Genomic DNA, 18244 nt, shown 5'->3' with positions numbered 1-18244 from the left:
GGCTGACGACATTACCATTGCTGTCACAGGAGCCCAAAAGAAAGAATGATGGGCAAACAGTAACTCTACCCATAGCCCATGTCTGTCTAGCCTTTAGAGGTAGAATAGCTCAGCCTACAGCTCAGGGGGTATAGACCAGCCTCTACTTATATCCTGGAGATATAAGGCACCTGGAGACCTCATCACCAACGGGCCCTGCCATAGCCCAGTTCACTAGCCCTGAGTCCGGGTGAGCAGCCCCAGGGACAGCCTCACAGCCAGGGTCAGAGCGGGTCCTGCTACTGCCTCGAGGGTCGCCAGCCCCAGCCCTGACAGCTGGAGGTTGGTGTTTCATGCCCGCAGGCCAGGGGAAGGTGCAGTGGCCTCCTCTCCAACAGGCAGCTGCAGGCTTTGGAGCAGGTGTGCTCTGGTAGGGACAGACCAGGTGCCTTTGCTGTCCCCAGGCCTTCATGTGGGTCTCATGCTCGTGGACAGCCCCACCTCTGTTCTTGGCGATCTGCAGGCTTCATTGCAGCAATTAAGACAAAGACTGGGGAACTCATTTTTACATCTAGCTATTCAAAGATTGAGCCCAGAGGAATTATTTATCAATTTGGAAAAAACAAAAATAAGTATATCTGGGGAGATAGAAAAATTAGCCAATGCCTCAATGCGTGGATTTCTGCCATTGCAAAAAGAAATTACAGAACACTAAAATTACAATTCAAAACAGAATGGCTCTAGATACGCTCTTAGCCTCACAAGGAGGAGTGTGTACAGTTTTAAGCATCGGTTGCTGTATGTACACAGACCGATCCGGAGAACTGCTCGCAGATGTGCACAAAATGTGGGAAGTGGGTTCTATGATGCAAAAAGTAGAAAAAGACGAGATCTCGTGAGCATCTACTGAAACACTCTCTTGGCTCACTTCTTGATTCCCAGACTTAGCTTTATGGATAAAGCAGCTGATTGTAATTGTCTTGTTTATAATTAATATCATTGTGATTATACTAGTGTTAGGACAATGCTGTATGAGATGTTTGTCTTCCTTTGCTTCAAGAATAGGATCATCATGGAGATACAAACAATTGCAGGGATGCAATAAAAAAAAAAGGAGGGAATTGTTATAGAAATTTTCACATAATTAATGTAAAAGTTCTTATGAGTTAGGGAGACAAGGATCAATAGGGGTGAAATAGAATGAAGAATAGAATAATTAATATAAGTCTATCTGAATAAACACGGGTGGGCTTTCACAATCCATGAATATTGTTCTCAGAGCTCCTTGTGTAATCCTGACCTATGACTGAACAAATCATCAATCAAAGCTTAATGAGTAGCTAAGCAGGAGCAGGCCTAGAAGTATTACTTTCTGATGCCTTTAGTAAAGAGGATGTATGGTTAACCTGTTCTTTACCTTAAAAGAAATATCACAGAATCACAGAATCACACAATGTTAGGGATTGGAAGGGACCTCCAAAGATCATCTAGTCCAGTCCCCTGCCGGAGCAGGATTGCCTAGACCATATCACACAGGAACGCGTCCAGGCGGGTTTTGAATGTCTCCAGAGAAGGAGACTCCACAAACTCTCTGGGCAGCCTGTGCCAGTGTTCGGTCACTTCAAACGGAGCTAGATGAAACTGAGGACAGTGAAATGCTGCTTTTCCTTTCAGATCACCACTGAATGCAAACTCAGAAACACGCAATGTACTCTCTACTGCAGATAAAAGTTGATGCGTTTAAGGGACAGAGAACAGAGTATTCCGTGTACGCAATCACATGCTCCATTTCTGTGGATCGGCATCCAGACTGCTCTCAGCTAGAAACAGAAAGTTGTGTGCAAGATACAAGCGATGACATACAACATCCTCTTCATTCCACAGAAAAGAATGACACAAACAACTCTCAATGATCCAAATCATGCGTAACAAGCATAGGTGAATAACTGAATGATAAGATCGGCTGACAGAAAAGATATAGATTTATTCCTCAGATGCAGACACACTATTGTAAGTGCAGTCAACAATGGTCTGAAACACTTAATTTGTAACTTCACAGAGTAGCTTTGGAGTAGTGAAATATTTTGTTCACCTTCTAGGTTCAGCTCTAACTTAAGGTGTAGAAACTTATTCCTAGTATTTCAAAGAATGGTATAAAAAGCAAAGCAGGATTTTTATTGAGTACTATAAAAAAATGTTATTCTCTAACAGACACTTGCACACTCAACAGAACTTTTATGCTTACCATAAGATTAACCATCATGGACTGCTTCAGCTGTAGTGCTGGGACATAGCTGGCACGCTGCAGATGGAAGACTAAAAAAAATTCACAATTCTGAACGCCAGCGGTGGCAGCATTTTCTGCTGCTTCTTTTTCTGCTTCTTTTTCTGCTTCTTCTTCCTCTTCTTCTACTTCATCTGCTTCTTCCATCTTCATCTGCTTCTTCATCTTCTGCTTCCTCTTCATCTTCCTCTTCATCTTCCTCTTCTTCCTCGTCGTCTTCCTCATCTTCTGCTTCTGCTGCTGCTTCTTCTGCTGCTGCTGCTTCTGCTGCTTCTTCTGCTGCTTCTGCTGCTGCTTCTTCTTCTCCTCGTTGAGGAGCAATCCTCCTCCTCAATGAATGCTATCCCTTGAGTGACTTGCAACCACTGTCTGGGCTAAGTATAATTTTGTGTGTTTTGTATTAACATTGATTTTGTTTTTCTTATTTTATTAAATCAGTTTAAATGATTTTTGCTGAAATCATCCATTTTCCAGCACAGCTAACTGGGCTTCCTTTTGTTCTGTTAAAAGTGCAGGCACACAGAAGAGTAAAGAGAGAGAAGAGAAAAGTCATTGGGCAGAAACTTACTCTTCAAGCTGCTGAAATAGAATTGCTTTTGTTGTTTGTTGCCTGACCCGAGAAGGGAGCCTAGAGAGCAAGGGATTTAAAAACTGTTGTACCCCAGGGGTCTTGTTACAATGTGTCCCTAAAAACGGATATCAGAAAGAGAAAATGACGCTCCACATACTGTTTTGAATCCAGTTTTATACATTCAGAGCTAGGTTGTATTGTGGGGACACCATAATTTACATTGTTTTCTATACTCTGAAAATGAGGGGGAAAAACTGCAGAAGTTGTTTGCTTTAATAATTCAGCATGGGACGTTCAAATGGTTTGAATGTCCTACTGGTTGCTCCACTGACTAAAGAGGGAGCCTGAGTTTGTAACGGAAGTATTTAAATACCTAGAATTAAACTTTTGGAATGCCTTACAGAAATCAAAGAGTATTTCTTTCTGGTTATTTATTCAGAATGCTATTTTGTTGTTAGGACCTGACTCTCTTTAGGTTAGAATAGCTTAAAATGGCAAGGCTAATCCATTAGTCTTTTCTGTTCCCTGCCACTTTCATATTCTTATTTCATTGTGTTTTTCTAAATGTAATGTGATCAATTTTTGGTCTTACAAATTTATTAGCCTTAATTAGATACTTGCTATCAGACAATTTACTTGCTGCTAGATAGCATGCACTGCTTTCCAAATAGAACAGAAACTTCAATCGACTCCTTCCCAGCTGCCTTTGCTATCCCTGCGGGTCTTGTTAAGCTTATTCAAGCTTTTTGGCTTCTAGATGACAAGGATTGTGAAGTCAGTATGTTACAGTTTAGTTAGACATACATTGCAGAACAAAGCTATAATCTAGAAAATGAATTTAAGAAACTGGTGCTTAGCTAATAACAGGTGCTAAAGCCTTAGAAAATTCTTTTAGAATACTGCTATGAGATCTTCAGCAATAAATTATGATTTGAAATTTTGTTTTGATTACTTTGACAAGAAGTTTATTAAAACAAAGAAGAAATCAACTTTAATAATGCTTGATATTTGAATTTTCAGAGCCATCCCTTTAGGTTGTTTTCAGCAGACCAGTTGAGCACTTTCTCAAAAACAGTGTTTTAGGTACCTTCAACATTAAAACTATAATCATAGCGGCAAGATTTGAGGCGGAAAACTGCAAAAGGGACTTTTCACCCTAATTCCTGTCCTTTCTGATGCTGAAGGTTGTCACGATGTTAATATAATCTGTTTGTCCGGAAGAATAACTTATTATTTAGTAATGTATTCAGAAAAAGTGGTGTTTGTATACAGAGATTTGATTCACCTAGAAAAGTGTGTCTTAATCCTTTTAAAAGACTCTCTTTGCTCTGTATGGCTAACTCACTGAATTATTTTTCTGCAAATACTTAAGAATTGTTACATGTCCTGTATCAAGTATTTCATTAGCTAGTCATATAAGTTTATTTAACAGAGTTAAATAAGTTAAGTAAGGCTGAATGTTTGTTAAACTAAGAAACTTTTGAATATTTTTGTTGCATGTGTCTATGTGTATATCATAATAAACGTGTTCTGTGACTTCTCCAGAATTCACTGGCCCTGCTCTTTCATCCAGCTACAATGGAAACTGTGTCATGGCAACATACGAGAATTATTCAATCCCTCACGTGCCAAGGAGAGCATAGGCGAGCCCTCGGATACATACACGTGATGAGGCAAGTTTGTGCTAAGTACCTTTGAATCTATAGGACAGGCCTGAATAAATCACACATATTCCCAATATTTTTGGCTGCTTGAAACATCAGCTCTGGGCCCCATTAATCCGAACAAGAAGCAAGAAGGAAAACTGAAAAGTGGCACATGCAGGCGAGTCTGTTAGCCAGCCGTGTGTGCACCTCAAAATGCAAATACTTAAGGAATCTCCTTTACAAGAGCAGGATGAACTGCTGCCACCAGACCTCTCGTTCTGGGCTCCTCTAACCTGCGTGGAGACCTAAAGTGGCAGAGCTGGAATGGCTCCAGCGTTTCTACAGAGGTTATATCTAGATGACAGACTACTAAAAGCAATTCCCATATTAAAAGCAATTCCCAGCTGACTTAATGTTTTCCTACCACAAAAGTAATGAAACTGTTCTTTTGCACAAGCAGTGAAGGAGTGTGATTTGTTATATCTGGAGGGCTGGAGCCCCTCTGCTCTGGAGACAGGCTGAGAGAGCGGGGGCTGTTCAGCCTGGAGAAGAGAAGGCTCTGGGGAGACCTTCTAGCACCTTCCAGTACCTGAAGGGGCTACAGGAAAGCGGAAGAGGGGCTTTTTACAAGGGCATGGAGTGACAGGATGAGGGGGAACGGTTTTAAACTGAAAGAGGGGAGATTTAGATTAGATATGAGGAAGAAATTCTTGGCTGTGAGGGTGGTGAGACACTGGCCCAGGTTGCCCAGAGAAGCTGTGGCTGCCCCCTCCCTGGCAGTGTTCAAGGCCAGGTTGGATGGGGCTAGGAGCAACCTGGTCTGGTGGAAGGTGTCCCTGCCCGTGGCAGGGGGTTGGAACTAGATGATCTTTACGGTCCCTTCCAACCCAAACCAGTCTGTGATTCTATGATTTTATGATTCTATGATATCTCCTGACACTACGAATAGACCCTTGTCCAGAAGGGCTCGAAGTTACCCAAAGCTAATGGCCAACGAAGAGCAATGCTGCTCTAACATCTCTTGGTTTCAAAAGGACTAGACCCAGTACAAAGAAACCCCACCAAAACAACAACCCCCCCCCCAAAAAAAAAAAAAGTGTTCAGCCTATTTGACAGTACTGCCTCTTAAGCTGTTTTTCATGCTTTGCCTTCAGAGATGCAGCACTACAACCCTCCTCCTCTGCTCCCCCGGGCGATGACACACCACGAGCGCTGGCCACATGCCAAGCAGCACCTTGGCACATGATCCATGCCTCAGCAAGCTCCAAGCTCAGAGATCGCCTTTCACTGCACTCACAGATTACTGAAGGGTAAAACACAAAGCCTTCTTATGCACAGCAACAACAGCCTCTCAGCACGTCCTGTCCTGCTCCTGCACAGCCCCTGCTCAGCCTCCTGCACACCCTGACCCCGCTCAAATGTTACTTTCACAACAAGACAATTGAGAAGCCAGTTTTGGAAAAAAACGTGCTCTGCACTTCCTTTCTGGTTTATGACAAATTACTTCACAAAGCCATAGGGAGCTCCCAAACCTTTACCACTAACACCTGGCATAAAGACTATAGTCCATCCCATCAATGCCAGGACGCCTTCCAAAGAGGCTGGTTTTTCACCCACAATGAAGCAGCTCCTAATTTATCTTGACAATATCCATACTAATTACATTTGGAAAATGCAAGTGCATCAGCTGCAATCAGACTAACCTTTAAACCCACGTAAATTTATTATTTTTTTTTTTAATTAAATGAACATTAGACCTTAAGGGGTTACCAAGGGACTGGATAAAATGCTGCCCTCCCTGTGTAAGGCAGAGGCATACCACTGAGGATGTTTTACAAAGCTTTAGAAGCATATTACCAGCCTTGAAAAAGTAATTTTTAATGAAAATAGAGCACATTCTTAAAATATAAAGCATACAGTCTTGCATACTAAATGATGGTCAAGTCAAATTAATGCACAACATCTTTCTCCAGGCAGGCAGCACAAGGTGTTATTATATAGCGTATAGTCAATATTCACATAAGCAAGTTTCCTTCCATAAGTGGTGCAAATATGCCAAAATACTCAATGTAGCCCAGAGTTTAAACAAGAAACAAGGGTTTAAAGCTTTCCCATCCCCACACACCCTCAATATGAAATGTCAAGTATCTCAACGAAAAAAAACACGCAAACACTCATCAAGAGGTCAGAAGAGCTACTGAGTTTGTGCAAGTTTGTGTAAGGTTTTGCTCTTCGATTTCCAGGCTACTTGTTACTTCAACAACCCCTCCCTAGGCACCAGCTAGTCTTCAGATTTCATTTATGAATTCCCTTCCAGTCACTGTCCTCCTTCTACCTGAGCTGGAGGTGTTGGCTTGCCGTCCAGGGTCATTTGCTGGGGCAGCAGATGCCCTGGGGGCGGCACAGGGCTAGTTTTTAACTTCTTTGCGTCCACTTTTGAAGGATGCTCTTCCTCTTCCTCATCCGAATCTTGTAAGCCATACTTGGAGAAGTGTGCCACCTGCATAATGAGAGGGCAAATACGTCACACCTCAGAAGAACCATTTCAGGCAGCCATTCCTCAAAGGCCTGAACAATGAGCTGGCCTAACTGTGAGCCTTACACAGCAGCTGTGACACCTGGAACCAATTCAGCTTTCGTACAGACCAAGAACATCTGCTGTGTGCAGGTCTTCAGCCAAAGAAGTTTTGATCGGTTTGGTGAGGACAGTCTGCACTACAGCTGACAGACTTGAGACAGTGTACAGAAGTCTAGCAAAGTTTTTGAGTTATAAGTGTTCAGGCGATTCTAACTTCAGACTACTTCTTGTAAGACACTTTACAGCTAGAACAAAAACGTCACCTTAAACACCCAGGAGCCGGTCTCTGGGCGGTATTCCTTGAATCAAGCTCCCTGCTTCCGAGATACAGACTCCAGTCTACCTTCGTAATTCATCTCTGCCAGTCGTTCAGGGCTTTTTATCAGGCAACGAGACGTTTTATCCGTAGGCCAGATGCCATCTAAGGTAACTTCAGCTCATCTGTTAAAGACACAAGTGTTAAGAGACTCCAAGGCTTTGAGGCAAAGCTGTTGAAGTACACATACAGGAGCTGAGAACTGAACATGTGGGCTCAAAACTGCTTTTAAACCCAACTTCTAGCTCAGAAACTTGTAAGTTCTAGTTAACTGTATAATGCTCAGTCTGAACACACACCTCTGATTTAGATTTCTTGGTAGCTGCCTGCAAACACAGTAGATTGTCACTATGATAAAAGACATCCTTACTGCCACTGTCCCTGCACAGCACATGTTTCAAAATTACCTATTTAAACCTTCACCAACAGGTGGCTTGCTTTCGTCGTCAGGGTAAACAGTAACTTCTTTTCGACAGATGTACACAATGTCATCCGGATTTAAGTTAGTCAGATTTACTTCTCCTTCAAAGTAAATTGATCCATAACCTGCAAAACAAAGCAAAACATCACAATTTGTCCGTGAAAGTCACATGCCAGCGACCCTACGTTCCTGCTACGCTCCTCCTTTCCCCACTTTACCCCCAGCTGTGTCATGTCTCCAGAACAAGGCACAAGTGACTCCTTCCCTGTGGGAAAACACTGAAGATGTGTTATCAGCTTTCTTACACCCAATTCTTCTGCACAGAAAGCTTTTTGTTATCAAAGCTTTTTGTTATCACTTGGCTACAAATACTAAGTGTACCCTCAGCTTTCTAGTACGTTTAGAAAAAGTGGTTTAGAATAGTAAACACCATATCATCGAATCATCGAATGTCAGGGGTTGGAAGGGACCTCTGGAGATCATCGAGTCCAACCCCCTGCCAGAGCAGGGCCAGTCTAGGGCAGGTCACACAGGAACGCATCCAGATGGGGCTTGAAAGTCTCCAGAGAAGGAGACTCCACAACCTCTCTGGGCAGCCTGTGCCAGGGCTCTGTAACCCCTACAGGAAAGAAATTCTTCCTCATGGTGAGGTTGAACTTCCTGGGCTCCAGCTTGCACCCATTGCCCCTTGTCCTATCGCAGGGCACAAGTGACAAGAGGTTGCCCCTTTCCTCTTGACACCCAGCCCTCATCTATTTATACACATTCATCAGATCCCCTCTCAGTCTTCTCCTCTCCAGACTAAAAAAACCCCAGGTCTCTCAACCTTTCCTCCTAAGGCAGGTGTTCCAGTCCCTTCATCATCCTCGTAGCCCTCCATTGGACTCTCTCCAGTAGATCTCTGTCCCTCTTGAACTGGGGAGCCCAGACCTGAACGCAATACTCTAGGTGAGGTCTCACCAGGGTATAGGGGGAGGAGGACCTCCTTCAATCTGCTGGACACAATTTTAATGCACCCCAGGACACCACTGGCCTTCTTGGCCACAAGGGCACATCGCTGTTCCATGGATAACTTCTTGTCCATCGAGACTCCAAGGTCCTTCTCCACGGAGCTGCTCTCTAGCAGATCGCCTCCTCACCTGGACTGGTGCATTTTATTACTCCTTCCCAGGTGCAGGGCTCTGCACTTACTCTTGTTGAACCTCATTAGGTTCCTCTTTGCCCAGCTCTCCAGTCTGTCCAAACCATGCATGAGTTTTTTTTTTTAATAAAAGCAGTAAAGAATACAGTTTGAGCTGAAGGCTCTTCACTAGAGCTCAGTCAGCTCCAGAGTAGGTAGCAGCCAGGATGGAAGCAATGATGGTCGGTTTTGCATCAATGCTCCAGCAAGTTTAGATTTTACCATCTTTACATTTAAGGCCAACAAGTGTCTTGAAAGCTACAGGCGCTTTTGCTCTCTTCATGTTTAAGCTTCTCCAGTCATCCCATAACACAGGTTGTTCGAGCTACCAATCTGAAAGATCACAAGTCTTTGAGGCAAGTTGTTGACAAGGCAAGGGCACTGTTTACAACCCTACTGAGGGCACGGAGGATCCATAGCTTTAAAACCACCGGTTCAACCTGAAGCAACTAGAAAAGCTGTACATGCTCACCTTTGCGGCCTATGGTAAAGCCTGTCACAATACATTCATTTCTGTCATTGGTCAATCTAGCCAGCTCCTCCATGGAGGGGATGGAGTAATAGCCAGCTCTTGTTACAACGATTCCTACACCAGAAAAAGTAATTGAGAACTGGGTTGACAGCAAGTCCCCAACTTCAGTATTTCACAGAATCAATCAATCAAGTTGGAGGAGCCCTCTGGGATCAGAGTCCCACCATTGCCCTGACACCACCATGTCAACTAGACCATGGCACTAAGGGCCATGTCCAGTCTTGTCTTAAACCCCTCCAGAGATGGTGACTCCACCACCTCCCTGGGCAGCCCATTCCAATGCCTAATGACCCTTGCTGAGAAGAAATGCTTCCTGATGTCCAACCTGACCCTCCCCTGGCAAAGCTTGAGGCTGTGTCCTCTTCTCCTATCGCTAGTTGCCCAGGAGAAGAGGCCAACTCCCACTTCACTACAACCTCCCTTCAGGTAGTTGTAGACTGCAATAAGGTCACCTCTGAGCCTCCTCTTCTCCAGGCTAAACACCCCCAGCTCCCTCAGCCGTTCCTCGTAGGTCAGACCCTCCAGACCCTTCACCAGCTTGGTCGCCCTCCTCTGGACTCGCTCCAACACCTCAACATCTCTCTTGAAGTGTGGGGCCCAGAACTGGACACAGTATCCAAGGTGCGGCCTCAGTTTTAGTTAAGGGAAAGGTACTCAAGACCTCTCGTAATATTTTCACACTTCTCCATCTTTTCCAGTTTTACTAAACCCTGAGACTGGAACTGAGAGTACTGCAAACACACGCACAATGGGTCCAGAGAGACACAACCATGTTCTATGGTCCGTTCCTTTCCTGGTGAACTCTACACTGCAGTTTGTATGTAGGCAACTACCAAGCATTAGATTTCTAACTCTTAACATCTTGCTCCTGAACAACAGTGAACTCAGTCTACTACTGCAGAACAACTACAGATTGGGTCCTCCTTCTCCCTCTCATGCATCTCACTACCTCAACCTAATAAAAATTTGGGCGATTAAATTTAATTGCTGACTCAGCAGAAAAACACAGCCTGACCTGCAGGATGCAGCTGATGCACCGTTTCAGACTCCTGTTCATGCTCATCCTGAACGGAATCATCATGAAATGAGGCATCTTCACTGCTGCTTTCCAGACCATTCCGCAAGGCCACCTGCATGTTGAGAGCCGCAATGGTGTCATCCACACTGTTCTGGTGTTTGTGCACAGCGTTCTCTGGGGTCTGTGGGGTGGGCTTGGCAATGGGGTTCGTGTAAAACCTGGTCACTTCATGATGATCCTCCTCCTCCTCTCGCTCACCATCTTGTCTGTGGTTTTCATCGGGAGGCACAGACAAAAAGAACCTGAAGAAATGAAGAATAAAGTTGAATGATTTAGTTCTAGGGGACTTATGTCAACATTAAAACTCTGGTGTCTTTTCATATAAAAAGCAAACAGGACCACCACATGAACTGCAGAGTCAGCAGGCTGAGGGAAGCCATTATTGCCCTTCCCTCTACCCTTGTTAGACCACCTCTGCCATTCTGCATCTGATCTGGGGCTCCCACTACGAGAAAGACAGTGATGAGACCAGGAGAGGGTACTACGATGGGAGGGGGACTAAAGCACACGCCCTGTGAGAAGAGCTTGAGGGAAATGGGTGGCTCAGTCTGGAGAAAAGGCTTGCAGGGGGGGGGCGTAACAGCAGCCTTCCAACACTGAAGATAAAATTCAGGCTCTCCACAAATATAAATGGTGGAAGGATAAGAAAAAATGGTCAAATCAAACAGGAAAATCAGTGAGGACAGTCAAGTGCTGGAACAGGGACCCAGAGAGGCTGCAGAATCTCTATCCCTGGAGGTCTGAGAGACCCAACCAAAGTCCACAATAACCAGGTCTGAATTCAGTGTTGAGACTGCTTGAGGAACAGAGACCTCCCAAGGTCACTTCCCGTCTGAAAGATTCAATGATTTGTGAACCAGGCTGCTACAGTCTTTTGTCCTCAAAATAGACACTGTTTTAGAAGAACGGGATGATTAAGTCTTGCAGGCAACACAATCAAATCAACCTTGAGAACACTACTGCGACAGTCATTCCAAAACATGAATGAGCTGGTATGTGACCACATAGGAAGAACATAGGGCCAGTTTAAGAGGAAATTAATCTCACAACAGGTCAGCTTGCTTCCAGTGATCAGCTAAGACGACATCCCTGAAAATAACTCCCTATTAATAATAATTTAGAGGCAGGCATAACCAGGTTGCATTTCTCAGAAGTATGAACATCTGCATGATGAATCAACGTACCGATCTCCATTCTCTGCATACTCTGATGGAGAAGCCAGGTCTTCATTTTCACGATCGACAGGCGAGAACAGATTGGTACTGTTGAGATTCTTCAAAACCAACTTTTTGATGCTCTTCCTAAAAAAAAAATAAAAACACACCACCGAAGAGAAATTTGGATATATCCGCTGCATAAATATACATTTAATGCTTAATTCCTGTGTTCCAGGGAGCAGGAACTAGCTGTATAAGACCTGTTCCCACACTCAGGACATATCAAGTATTGTGTAAGAGCACTGCAGTAGCTGAGACACAAACTCTTTCTGGAATTCCACTCAAGGTGTTGGTTTATGAGTAAATAAGAAGCAGAAGTGATTGAAAGCTTCAAAACCCAAGTTCAGTAAATCACAGTATTATGTGTTTTACAAAACAGCTTTTCCAGCAGGAGCACAGAGCCCTGCACAGAAAGTCTGGTGCCCAGATGCGGGTGGTTCTTCCCTACAGGAGCAAATCAATGGTCAGGCTGGGGTTCACTGCCTGCAGTCTGAAGATCACTGAACAGCTATGCCAGTGACACTCAAAGTCTGAGCCCTTTGGTCTGATCTTTTGTTCATTTGGTGTTTTTCAATAAACCACTGAGTAACTCCACACTCTGCTCTCACGCTGGAGAGGGAACAGATGGTTCAGGCTAAATAAAAGACAAACCAAGGTCACAGAAGTTACAAAGTGTTTTTATAAAGCCTGTGCTTAGACGGACTTTCAATGACTGATGCATCTTTCTCCAAAGTTTTTTGTTGTTTAACTAAAGTCTAAAGTTTTCCAAACCAATTTGATTGCCACTGATGCTCTTGAAGACTGAACCCAAGAGCTTCAGTAGGGTAGATCCACAGCATCATTAGTCACTTCTCACAGAAACATCTGTGCTAGGCTATGAAAGTGTCAGAAATCCACCTTCATCCTGGGTGCTTTAGCAAATCTGATGACACTTGTACTTCAGAAGCAGGAAGTATTACACCGTACAAGCTTTCCTTGTAATAATTCCTATTTGACTTCACAGCAGCTTTGCTCCAATCATGGGATGACCTCATTTTACAGCTTATTTGACCTGAACATTTTCATCTCCTCTAGATGAAAACACTTCAATTTTTACATAACACCCGTAACTGCTATTCCTATTTGAACCAGGTCACAAAACACTCACGGAATTTAGGACACTAGAGGAGTTTACTGAATCTGATCAGAAGATTCTTGCACCACCTCCTCCCTCCAACATACACAAAAGAAAAACTCACTTCAGCATGAATGCTCCATTGGATGGGGATGGCTCGTCATCATTGAGACCATCGAAGAGATGAGATTTAGCAGAGCCAGCTGACTGCAAAGCTTTTGGTCGCACTCTGGTCGCTGGGCGCGGAGTCAGTTTGTAGTGGGTGGGTGTCGTTAAGGCCTTCTGAGCTGCTGGATTAGTTGGTTTCAGCCTCTGAAACAAAAAGATGTAGAATTGGGATTTTCATACCACTTACTGTAAGGGTTTGCTGTTCTCAAGGCCATCCACTCAAGGACCTTGAGCAAAGTCAAGGGGGAAGTAATAAATAAAACCAGACACAAAGCTGGTTGACAACAGGTAATGGAAACAATGCCAAAGACCAGAAGTGACTCACTGATGGACCACCAAGGAGCCACAGGCATAGCTTTGGAGAGGGCCAACCTGCACCTTCTGTCCAGGCTGAGTGAATTTGGGGACGGCTCCTGGGGTCAGAACAGGGGTTTGGGCACCCCAGCAGCAGCTGCAGCTAGGGGAAGCCTCAGTGCCTGGAGCAGATGAGGGTCTGTGCTCCAGCCCCTGGGATGGGCCCAGTGTGTGTCCCAGGTGTAGCTACTGGGGGGAACTCGGGTGAGTGAAAGTCTCAGCAACATCCACTGCAACAAGATGGCAGCTCTCTGGCCCCTGTGCCTGGGTGACAGCTGCTGGCAGAGGGGGACAGGCAGAGCACCTGCATCATCCCCAAACCTCATGTGTGTGTGTGTGGGGGGTGTATAATTCACTAGCAAGCTCCAAGGTGGACTAGCCCACAAGTAGGAGGCCCTTGGTCCTGCAGGACCAAGGGATCCATGAACGTGCGAGTCTAGAGAGCGTGACCATGTGTGTTTTCACCAGCGAACGTCAACCCTTCTCAGCCAAAGAGGAGGAAGGGGACGTGGCTGTACGTGCCTGTGTTTTACGGGAGTCCTGGTAGTGTCACACGTGGGTGCTGCTGAAGGCAGTGCCTTGTCTGCAGCCATACAGGCAGCTGTGCAGTGCACTCTGCATGTGAGCATCTGGGATACATGCTCAGCTTCACAGGTGGTTCATAGAATCACAGGATGGTTTGGGTTGGAAGGGACCTTAAAGATCATCTAGTTCCTACCCCCTGCCATAGGCAGGGACACCTTCCACCAGACCAGGTTGCTCCCAGCCCCATCCAACCTGGCCTTGAACACTGCCAGGGAGGGGGCAGCCACAACTTCTCTGGGCAGCCTGGGCCAGGGTCTCACCAACCTCACAGCCAAGAATTTCTTCCCAATATCTAACCTAAATCTCCCCTCTTTCAGTTTAAAACTGTTCCCCCTCGTCCTGTCACTCCATGCCCTTGTAAAAAGCCCCTCTCCAGCCTTTCTGTAAGCCTGTTACAGCTTTTTTCAATAAAACCAACCAAGCTAAAATAAATTCATGACAGATCCTTTGCCACACTCCAGTCGGAGAAATCTGTAGTCTTTTTCTGTCCTGGGGCTGTGAGGATCTGTTCTGTGTCCCCTTTTTTTTTTTTTTTTCCTTTCTTCCTTTCGGCATTGTCTCAGAAACCGTATGCCATGTGCTCAGACGCCATCTTGTGGAAGCCTGGCCGACCTGACCTTGGCGACGTTTTATGACGCAATAAGTTAGGCGCCGACTTGACTGGGATGCCTCCGCCCTCCACGCCCTCCCCCCGCCTCCGGAGACACATCCGGTGACAGCCTGGCAATGGGCCAATCCTACGGCACAGGAACCGGACATGTCCCGCCTTCGGACCTGTGATTGGTGCGAACTGTTGACTGGCGGCTCCAAGTCACATGACTCTGCCGAAAAACTCTATGAAAGAGGCCGGATCGCTTGACCACGCGGGACCCCACCGCCTTCTTCCGAGAAGGAACAAAGGATCCCGTGGGACACCGCTGGATCTCAGGGGTGGTGACTATCCTTTCCCTCTCAACTGTTCTCTTTTCCTCTCTTTCTTTCACTCCTCTCTCTCTCTCTTCTTTGCTCACTGAGTTGCCTCATTGTTGGACTTAATAAAGTCAGAGTTAAGTTTATTGATACCGTGCCTCGGTTGTGCTTCGTCCAAACTCAAGGATCACGAATCTATTTTATTTCGGGTCAGGACTTTGGGGGGTGCTTTACCTGCAGGCAGGTTAAGCATACCGGGTGATTTATAATTTGGCGGGCCCCGCATGGGGGCTGACTGCATTGAACCAGGCACGCCGCACGTGGGCTGCACTGGAGTTACTAATTAGGCGGGCCTACGTAGGCTGTCTGCATTGTATTTCTAGATTTATTCCTTTTTTTTTTTACTAATTAGGCGGGCCTACGTAGGCTGTCTGCATTTTATTTCTAGATTTGCTTTTGAGTCAGACCTTAATCCGGAACCCGACAGGGGCTAACACCCGCTAGCTCCACTGCTGAAAATGCCAATGTTACCCAGAAATGTTGGCAACGTGAGCTACCCCATGGCAGCACAGAACTAGTAAGTTTAGAAAACTCTAAGCCATGGCCCACACCAGGAACATTCACAAAGCACACACACTATCGTGCTAGGATAACGCTGTTTTATGTCATGACACACTAACTTTTAGCACTTTAGCACATTTTAAACTCCGTTTAGGTTTTCCAGGATGCTCAACATCCAGGATAGCAATAAACTCCTACCGAGTAGTGTCCATCGGGTCACCAACAATTTGAGAACAGCAGTAAATCCAGCAGTACATCACAATTTTGTGGTGTTAAGAGTCTTCCCACTCACACATGCAAGTCCTTACGGACTTCCTCATGCATATTATGAGTACTTTAAATAAAATGATTCTGGTATAAGAAAGAAGCCGACCTGAAAAACTATCAGAGCACCCTAAGCCTGGAGCTTCCTCCTCGAAGAGGCTGGAGGGGCTGGAGCCCCTCTCCTATGAGGACAAGCTGAGAGAGTTGGTGCTGTTCAGCCTGGAGAAGAGAAGGCTCCGGGGAGACCTTCTAGCACCTTCCAGTACCTGAAGGGGCTACAGGAAAGCGGAAGAGGGGCTTTTTACAAGGGCATGGAGTGACAGGATGAGGGGGAATGGTTTTAAACTGAAAGAGGGGAGATTTAGATGGGATATTAGGAAGAAATTCTTGGCTGTGAGGGTGGTGAGACCCTGGCCCAGGTTGCCCAGGGAAGCTGTGGCTGCCCCCTCCCTGGCAGTGTTCATGGCCAGGTTGGATGGGGCTTGGAGCAACCTGGTCTGGTGGAAGGTGTCCCTGCCTTTACTTTAGCCCTGATCATTACTTGTTTTCACTTCTATCATGAGCAGAGAGAGGAGAAAGAAGAACACTGCCATGGCAAAGCTGATTCGATAAACAGCTCTGTATCCAACAAACACATCGCAGCTGACAAAGCCATTCATATGCGGTATCCGAGTATGAAGCCCGTCATCACAAAATCCAGGTATCTGAGTAAAGACACATTTAGTAGTGAATTTACATCTGTATTTGCACTTACATTCTTTAAGCACTCTTTACAGCTAAGGCTTTCAGTCAGCTCTCTTCTGGGAGATGAGATAACAGCAGACCTTGTGCTCAGCTGGCCAGCACAGACCTTATTATCATCTTTCTTTCCCTGTGTCATCACTAAAAGCATCCAGGGAGATTAAGATACCAAAGCTGCAGGCCTCTGATAACAGTTGGCCATCTCCAGGTTTGGTTTCAGAGACCAGGCATGTACTTAAAAATGTACATTCCCTGAATTTGCTATTTCAGCTAGAAGCCGCTCAGTACATGCAGTTTCTTAACCTGGGGGACAAGGCACATTTGGGTGTTTGTGTCTCTGTTCCAACTGAAGAGAATCAATGGTCACTGGCACAAGTAATGGTTTTGCTAACAGTTAGAAAGCAGTTTTCCCCCCCATACCTTTTTCAGCTGCTCTTCCATCCCTGGTGCCAGCATAATGCAGGCCAGAACAGTGCTGAGGAGGAGGAGGAAGGCATAGATAAGACGCGTCACTGTTGAATTCTTGCTGTTGGGACAACATCGGCACAGTAGACACGAGGCACCGCTGCACAGACAGGGAATCTGAAGGACAGAGGCAGGAACAGTAAGGGCACTCCCCTCGGCGCTGGCACCGCTACTCAACGGCACCGAGAGAGGACAACCCAAACGCCGTTAGAGACACTGCCCTCCCTGACGCACCACACCGATAAAGCCGTCCCATCGGCACTCCTGACTGCATCGCGTTTGAGAACACCCCTGAATAACCTCCCCCATCAGCCCGGGCTCCGCTCCCGGGGCCCGCCGCCAGCAGCGGCCAGCAGCGCGCCGCGGCTCCGCAGCCACCGGCACCACCTCGTCAGGGCAGTGCCCGTCTGCTACCGACCCGCCTGCCCGCCAGGCCAGGCAGGAGCAGGGCAGCCACAGCCCGGCTCGGCCCCGAGGGGCTGGAGCCGCCCCCGGCTCCCGGAGCTGGTCAGACCTGGCTCCTGCCCGCAGGCCGCAGCGGGGGCACCGGGCACACCCGCTCGAGCCGGGACGCCGGCGGAGGCACCGCCCCGGCCCGGGACCGCTCCCCGGGGGAAGGGGGGTTGGCGGGGCAGCCCCGCCGCCGCTCACCCAGCTGGCCAGCGAGCAGGCCCCCAGCGCCGCCCCCATGGCGCCGCCGCCGCCGACACCCTCCTCCGGCCACTTCCTGCTTCCGCCTCCACCCCGCGGCGTCAGGCGGCCGCCGTCCAGTGCCGCCGCCGCTCATTGGCTGTCTCCGCCGTGCTGGCGCGCTCTGAGGCGGCTGTCCGCCAATGAGAAGGCAGGATGGAGCCGCGCGCGAGGCGGAGGATAAGCGGGGAGGGCGAAGGGCGGCGGAGGGGGCGTTGCTGTTTACGAACACTCCTTCCGCCTCCTCCCGCGCTCGGCCATGAGAAGAAAGGACACTGATTGGTCGAAAAGTCAGCGAGTGGGCGGTTACTCCAGCAGCGCAGCCAATGAATGAGACTGATCGACAGGCCCGGCAGCCATTCAATACCCGCCTCTCCCCGGGGTCTCTGGAGGCACTCGGTGGTTGCCATGGCAGCAGGGCCGGCGGCATGGCGGCGGGGCGGGCCTGCGGCCGGGGCTGTCACCGGGGCTGTCACCGGGCCGCCCCCGCCACACGCGGGATTTGGGGCCCGACACATGGCGTTTCCCGGCCCCTGAGCGCTAGCAGCCCGCAGGGGCACCCTGGCGCGCCCTGTGCCCCGGCTGCCCGGG

General features: G+C 47.1%; 1 protein-coding gene across 1 annotated transcript; it reads right to left on the bottom strand.

The window, feature by feature from the left end:
* Positions 1 to 6307: 6307 nt before the first annotated feature.
* Positions 6308 to 17686, bottom strand: LOC137674372 (nuclear pore complex protein Nup98-Nup96-like). Its single transcript, XM_068419675.1, has 9 exons — positions 17615 to 17686; positions 16919 to 17080; positions 13041 to 13228; positions 11770 to 11886; positions 10523 to 10827; positions 9448 to 9561; positions 7782 to 7920; positions 7322 to 7499; positions 6308 to 6980 (listed from the first exon to the last, which is right to left on the bottom strand). The coding sequence occupies exons 1-8, from the start codon at positions 17651 to 17653 to the stop codon at positions 7496 to 7498; spliced, it is 1068 nt and encodes a 355-aa protein (XP_068275776.1). The 5' UTR covers positions 17654 to 17686; the 3' UTR covers positions 6308 to 6980; positions 7322 to 7495.
* Positions 17687 to 18244: the final 558 nt, after the last annotated feature.

The sequence above is a fragment of the Nyctibius grandis genome, chromosome 28 (assembly GCF_013368605.1).
Source record: "Nyctibius grandis isolate bNycGra1 chromosome 28, bNycGra1.pri, whole genome shotgun sequence".
Taxonomy (NCBI): Eukaryota; Metazoa; Chordata; class Aves; order Nyctibiiformes; family Nyctibiidae; genus Nyctibius; species Nyctibius grandis.
The sequence above is the reverse complement of the archived record's forward strand: the minus strand, read 5'-3'. Positions and strand labels throughout refer to the sequence as shown.